Here is a 6,813-nt window from a genome sequence, read left to right as displayed (position 1 = left end):
AAGGGGGGAATGAGTATAAGGAAGGGCGTACGGGTAAAGATAATCGTGATTGGAAAGGCTATCGGCTCAAGGGTCAGTTCTCTAGGAGACAAGATATCAGTGATCTCACCTAACTGCTGAGATTCCCCAGTGCCGTCTTTGCCAAAACCGACCCCACGGGCTTGCTGCTGACGACTCGATCATGGGTTCCAGATCCAAGGATCAACCAAACCGACGCAGACATCACCATGATGATGCTGAATCAGAACGGTGTCATGTATCTGCAACCCAGCTATGATCCTTGGATCACAGCTGATGTTGAAAATAACCTCAGCGTGGAAAACACGACATACAGTGGGACACTGTGGTCGAAGAGCTATGAGGCGAACCTCCTGGTATGTGTGGACCAGTATCAAGTATGCAACCCTAGCAGACCTGGTGATTCCGGCTGCACCAAGCTTGGTGGCCAGATGAGTACGTTCCTGTCTGCTTTTAAGACTGCTGGTGCAACGCTGGGGTTCAATATGCCCCAGCTTACAACCGTCTCACGGTTTCTCTCTGCAAACACTGACCGGAGTATGTATTCCAATGTGAATGGACGAGGAGGTGCTGCTTTGAACGGTAAGTGAACCATAGACGATTCTATTTGCTGCCTTCCCAAGCTAATAAACCCTCTCCTTGTCTCAGCGTCAATGATGGCCTACATGAATCTTAATTCATATCTTCCACCGAACCAATGGCAAATTGAGGTGTCAACGTGGTTTGCCACATCCTTGGCTAAGGAGCAAGCCTGGGCCTTCGAATGGGCCACTGCACCAAAAAATCTCCCTCCCAACTCGCTTGGTCATGGGTGGAATGTCACTGCCCCTATTAATGAGGTTGCGCGTTCTGCATGCCGGAACCAACTCATGAACAATGCCTCAGGATACGAAAACTTTTCGATTCTCGGACTGGCTCTCACACTCATCATTTGCAGCGTCATCGTGATTATTGGGCTCACAGTGGATACGGTAGTGGGCTGGCTGCGACGTGGAAAGACCAAGTACAAGCGGGACCAGTGGGCAGTAGAGGAGACATTGGCCCTGCATAAGGCAGCGTATACAAACCTGGGGCTTTGGCGAGACAATGGAGAGGAAATGCCACCAAGTTCAATCCTTCTGAACCGCTCAGCCCCGTCTGTCCCGCTTGGGGCTGAGCTGGACACAGAAGGTGTTGGCACGGGAATGAAGCATGGGTATGCTGTTGTTGGGCATGAAGTTCAATGATACAGGAATCATCCCGAACTCTTGTCTCTGCAACGGACAGACTAGGCACTGGGATGAGTCCCTTCAAGGGAATTCAACATGACCAAGATCAGAATCGACGGTATCAGGCAACTAGCTGACCTGTTCTAGCTGGGTTGCGGGGAGGACGAGCTGTTTAGCAATCATTTCCGATTAGATCTGCCCCCTAAGAGATATAGACATGATCCTCACAAAATAATACAAGGTCTTGTGCGCTGCCTTGTGCACTTCCCAGCAATAGACACATCTCTGGGCAGTTCAAGTCTTCTCTTGGGTGGATGAAGCATGGCATCCACCATGGCGTCCAACAACTCACTCACACCAGTACCTGTGGTAGCCGAACATTCAAAGTACCCATGGAGGCCCCATTCAGCTACAAGCTGCGTAATATATTGATGCCACCGGGCATTCTTCCTTCGAGATGGATCCGCAGCATCGCCCCCCAGCAAATCACTTCGACACCCAACCAGAAATACCGTGGGGTTCTTTCGTGATTTGGACTGCCCATCAACGATCTCCATGCATGCTATCATATCACTTATCCTCATCTCCAGTGGATTCCCTAAATCCAAGTCTTGTGCCATTATGTCGAGAGGGAAACAGATCAGAGCAATATCAACACAAGCCTTCATTATGCTCTGGTACACCCACGGAACAGCACCATGGTCCTGTGCATTCTTGGAATCCTCCCAAAGTTCAAATTTCTTGGCATATCTGGGATCCTTTGAGTTTGTTGCAATGTCATATATCGTATTTTCAAGCGTAACAGAGGTAGTGCCGTTGACGCGATCCTCTATTAGTTTAATCAACACGGATAGAAGACGAGACTTTCCCCCGCAGTCTACCCCACCCACCACAACTTTCATCCTCCGAGGTGGGATGCCTTCATTTTCATATATTAGAGCCTGAGCTGGTAAGGAGGGAGGGTCGATGGTGAGTACCTAATGCCATCTTGGTTTCTCGAGTAATGCTGGAGCCCAGTGCTGCAATGGCGTCCATGTCTCTTCAACGGCGAGTGAGCTGGGGAATTGTCCTGCTGAGAAGGGCGATCTCAGCTCTTATATATTTTTAGGTCCATCTCGTATTCTGTTGAATGCACTCAAACCACTAAGCTAAAAAGGTGTCAAGACAACCATTTCTAGCTAGTAGAAATGATAGTGCAGAGCATGTTCAACACAACCCCCCAGCTTCAACAGGTGATGTTGGTATGGTAAATGAATCTGGCCGCTGGTATATTATTGGCTGTTTGAAGGTGAATACACCATAAACCCTCACTGTGATCGACTATATTGGGTACACATTGATAGAAATGTCCAGGATCTTTACAAATGAAATGGATATCATGTGATGGGGTCTGAGATTGAAGCAGCTGTGTTATTGCACCCACAAGTTCTTGCAGCAGCAGTCATTGCTGTGAAACTGTACGGGTTATCATTTTCAAATCAGAGCTTTCTACAAATAGCAAGTTCATACTAACTTGGATACAGCCCTGGAGCAGTGGATGATGAACCTGTTCCGCAGGCTTATCTTGTTCGATGACCAGGATCCACTCTGGCACCTGACGAATTCATGGCGTGGGCTCTCGCTACACTGCCTGAGAGGTTTCAACTCGACGGCGGTTTTGAGTTTTTGGATGCTCTTCCTGAGTCAATGATGTGTCAGCTGTGTAATGCTTATAGCTCAGAGCTAATATATCAACAGGCCGGAAAGGTAGATTACAGTGCTTTACGCCAGAGAAGCATAAACGAAATTCAACCTATCGGGACAAAAGTTTGCTCGTTTGAAAATGCATTTACGCAGCGACGAGTTTAAGTTGGTGGGGATAGAGGGTGAGACGCAAAGCCGTGGCTCATAAGCTGGGACGGCCGAGGGCAAGGCTCTAAATCCCTGAAGAGATTCATAAATCCTCATTTTACAAATCATTCATTCATCTGCTTATTCTTTCCCCAACTGTTAGAGATACAGGGCGTTGAATTACAATGTTCTAGGGAGGTGAGGACAGAGAGATAGAACAATAATAGTCAGGTTCCAGCAGCTCATTATCATCTTCTGGTTATGTCTATATATTCACCACTGTGGCTTTATCCAAGTCGTAATCTACTAGAATGTGGCACTAACACAAAAGTAGCCTGCGGCGGGATGTCACTGTAATACACCTGTTGTATATTGATCATAAACCATGGCTTTACTATGAGGTACTATAAAGAATTCTAGTATTGCATATAGTAAGTTCCAAAGGCGTTCAGTCATTTGTGGCTCTTCTTGTGACCTCTTGAATGCGGAACGGACCCGGCTCAAGCACATTAGAAGTGAGGAATGCTGCTGTTGTCAGCACTCTGGGCGAGGAGTTTGAATAGCATTGGAAGCCGCTTGTCCTCTATCATGGTCGTAGAATTGTATGTAGAGTTGTACACCGTGCTTTTGCCGAAGACCTGGACTTCGTCTCTCTTTGAGTACCCGGGGTAAACAGGCGGGATCACGCAGGCAGTATGCGCGGTCTCAAGGTTCCCATTAAACGCCGAGACGCAGAACTCGAAGTTCCACGTCCCAGGGAATAGGAACCCCACACCGTACGTCGTCGCAGTTGTCTTGCCGTCCTGTTTGAAGTCGGTGTTGTCCCGCACGCTCCGGACATAGACCGCGTATCCCGCGGCGCCGGCTGAGGCGGTCCAGCTGAGTTGGACGGTCGTGGGGTCAACATTGGTAACTCCCAGGTTCGTGGGCGGCGCGGGCGCTCCTGCGCCGACGATGACCTCTGGACCAGCCGCCGGCAAGCCTCCCGCAGCATAGGGCTCCCCTGTTACGCTGCTCTTCATATTGACGTAGGTAGCCACCCAAGTTCCGTAGCGGTGCCCGGGTTTCAGCCCGCCGACAAAGAAACTCGTCCCCGTCGCGGCACGTGTATCGATGAAAGCTCCCTCCGTGTCCATGTCCCACACGATGACTCCGTACCGGTTGACGCTGTACCCGGTCACGGCCCCCCAGGAGATCTGGATGCCGTCGCCCCCCGACGGCACTGCCACGATGTTCGGTGGGCCCGGGGAGGTCTGCAAGTCAGCCGTAGCCGTAGTGAGATCCGACCAGCTGGACACGTCATCGTTGTCGCCTCGGGTGCGGACCTGGAACTCCCATGTTTGCCCGTCTATCAGCCATGTGCTCCAGCTGGCCCAAGTGTTGGGGTAGACTTGGCCCTCAGACCACCAATCTGTCATTCCCTGGAGTCGAGAGCGTATATCATAGCCTCGGGCAGTTGGGACCCTATTCCAGGTCGTGTACAAGCCCTCCGGGTGCGAGAATGTTACCACACCAGTCGGTGTGCTGATGACCCTCGGCTCCGGGTTGGTCGGAACCACAAAGTCCGGACCTTGAAATCCAAAGTCGGCCTTGAGGCTGCGAGCAAAAGCCTGTGCGATATGATACTCGCCCATCGAATTAGGATGCAGTCCATCATAGCCGTCAGGACAACCCTGAGGGTGGCAGTTATAGTTAGCGTTGACGTCGACGTAGGCAATGGGGGACTCCCATCGGAACCAGCTTGGGTACTTGTCGCGCAGCAGCTGGTTGTACGTGTTTGTATTGTCAACAAGATCTTGCCGGCCATTGATGAATTTGCGGTGCACGACGTTGCCCAGGAGGATCTTAACGTCTGACTTGCCCTCACGCGCGTTCTCTACTAGTTGCCCCATATTGCCGACCAGGTCTTCAGGGCCGCTAACAAACCAACCCAGGTCGTTGAACCCGAGCAGGATGAGAAGGTAATCTGGCTGGTACGTCTCGACCCAGGCTTTGATGGTCTCCTTGGACTGCGCCACCTGCCGGCCCCACCACGAAGCGTGGTGGGAAGAGGCGAAGAAGTCTGGCACACCATCAGCGTAAAGGCCGATGACTTCATTAATTACTGGTGCAGACTCTCCCGGTAGGAGAGGTGGCTGCGGCAGGGCGGCTTGGGGCACAGTCGGTCCATGTGTGCCGGCCCACGGTCCGACGAAGGTGACCTTGTAGCCCAGATTATCCTGCACTAGAGATGCCGGATCAGATATTAGCCTCGGACAAAACGATGACCTCGGCTAAGGCCGGAAGACAAGCACTCACACCAGGCAAAGATACGCCAACGCCAGGTCCAGTCGGCCTCCATCCCATGCGAGATCGAATCTCCTACCACCATCACCGTGGCACTTGGGTTTGGTGGGGGTGGTTGGACAGTGTAGCCATCGCCGCCGTCCTCCTTGCAGGGGATGGCACAGTCCCCGCCCCAGACGACACCGTTCTTCGAGAACTGGTCCTTGACACCGGAGTCACACAGGCCTTTGCAGTCCTCGCCATGTGAATACTGGCACGCGCTAACATCTCCCTGAGACTCTGCAGTACATTAGAGATCAGGCGGACCATCTATAGCAGACACAATGTCTGAGCCACCCGGAAGGCATCCACTTACGCCATGTATTGAGGACGATGTTATATCCATTGTGGTAGAAGACGTACTGAGGGTTACATATGCCCTCAATGTAGCACTTTTCAGTACCCTGAATGCCGCCCCAGGCGACCTGATCTGTTGCAGTAAACTGGACACTGTATCTGCCGAGAAAGTCGTTTTCGAAGAAGTAGACGGGCGGGTCGGTGGTCTGTGGGTTAATCCAAGCTATGCTAAAATGAGCGTAAAATTAGTGCTCAGTATGGTATGGAAGCATCTGTGACTAGCCTTGGTCCACTTACTTCATGTTAACATTGGTATCGGCGTCCTCGGAACCACGCGCCCAGGTCTGGAAGTTTCCCTCGCTGCCGCTATGTGTCTGGAAATATGTGCGGCAGTGGTCCTTGCTGTGCCAGATGGTGTGGTCTTCTGTCAAAAAGACACTCAATAGGTTTTGTATTATCCCTCCTATAATGTCTGCGCCGGCGCCGACAGCTTCAACGATGGCCGCACCGGCGAGGCCAAAGATGACAAATTGGCGCTTCTGCAATGGGTCGTGCTCATAGTTGGCGAGCTCATCGAGATGCACAAAAACCTTTTTACCGTTCTTCATCTTGCTGAGCGTGTCCGCGTGCTGGGCTCGAAGCTCCGCCAAAACTTTTGGATCGGTGATCTGGCGGCCTCCCAAGGGCGGTTTGTGGGAGGGAGAGGGCATAATGGCCGCCGCAAACGACAGCAAAGCTGTGAGACATGAGAGAACCTTCATCGTGAATCTTGGGGGCTTGTAGCTGCACGCGCGGAAGATGGACTACGAGAGAGACCTGGCGCCGTTTGGGAGCCCGGCGGGATGGTCTTATAAGTTATATCCCGAGGAGCATCAGACGTTCAGACCCCTCCACCTCAATTTCATCGTTTAGGTAGTTTTCGCTTTTGTTGCAATATTAAAATGGCTGCTCGCAGGATCTCGATCCTGGAAAGATACGATTTCCTACCTGTTTTCAACCTGGCAGCTGGGCACCTTCTTACCATACAAACCCCCACGAGCTCAGCCTGGTAACTACTGTAATGGATCTGTGTAGTTCACTGCTTCTCGTCGTCAGCCAATCATGTCTGGTGTTTTCTTGTTGGTAACAGAGCAGT

At 51.5% G+C, this 6,813-nt stretch overlaps 2 protein-coding genes across 2 annotated transcripts; one reads left to right on the top strand and one right to left on the bottom strand.

The window, feature by feature from the left end:
* Positions 1-227: 227 nt before the first annotated feature.
* CDV56_103911 (uncharacterized protein) lies at positions 228-1,244 on the top strand (the record flags this gene model as incomplete). The annotated part of the gene is made up of 2 exons (XM_026757530.1): positions 228-600; positions 667-1,244. The coding sequence occupies 2 exons, from the start codon at positions 228-230 to the stop codon at positions 1,242-1,244; spliced, it is 951 nt and encodes a 316-aa protein (XP_026610640.1).
* A 2,321-nt stretch (positions 1,245-3,565) lies between these two features.
* CDV56_103381 (uncharacterized protein) lies at positions 3,566-6,439 on the bottom strand (the record flags this gene model as incomplete). The annotated part of the gene is made up of 4 exons (XM_026757000.1): positions 3,566-5,280; positions 5,355-5,621; positions 5,698-5,906; positions 5,976-6,439. The coding sequence occupies 4 exons, from the start codon at positions 6,437-6,439 to the stop codon at positions 3,566-3,568; spliced, it is 2,655 nt and encodes an 884-aa protein (XP_026610639.1).
* Positions 6,440-6,813: the final 374 nt, after the last annotated feature.

Source organism: Aspergillus thermomutatus (genome assembly GCF_002237265.1).
Source record: "Aspergillus thermomutatus strain HMR AF 39 chromosome Unknown NODE_293, whole genome shotgun sequence".
Classification (NCBI taxonomy): Eukaryota; Fungi; Ascomycota; class Eurotiomycetes; order Eurotiales; family Aspergillaceae; genus Aspergillus; species Aspergillus thermomutatus.
The sequence above is the reverse complement of the archived record's forward strand: the minus strand, read 5'-3'. Positions and strand labels throughout refer to the sequence as shown.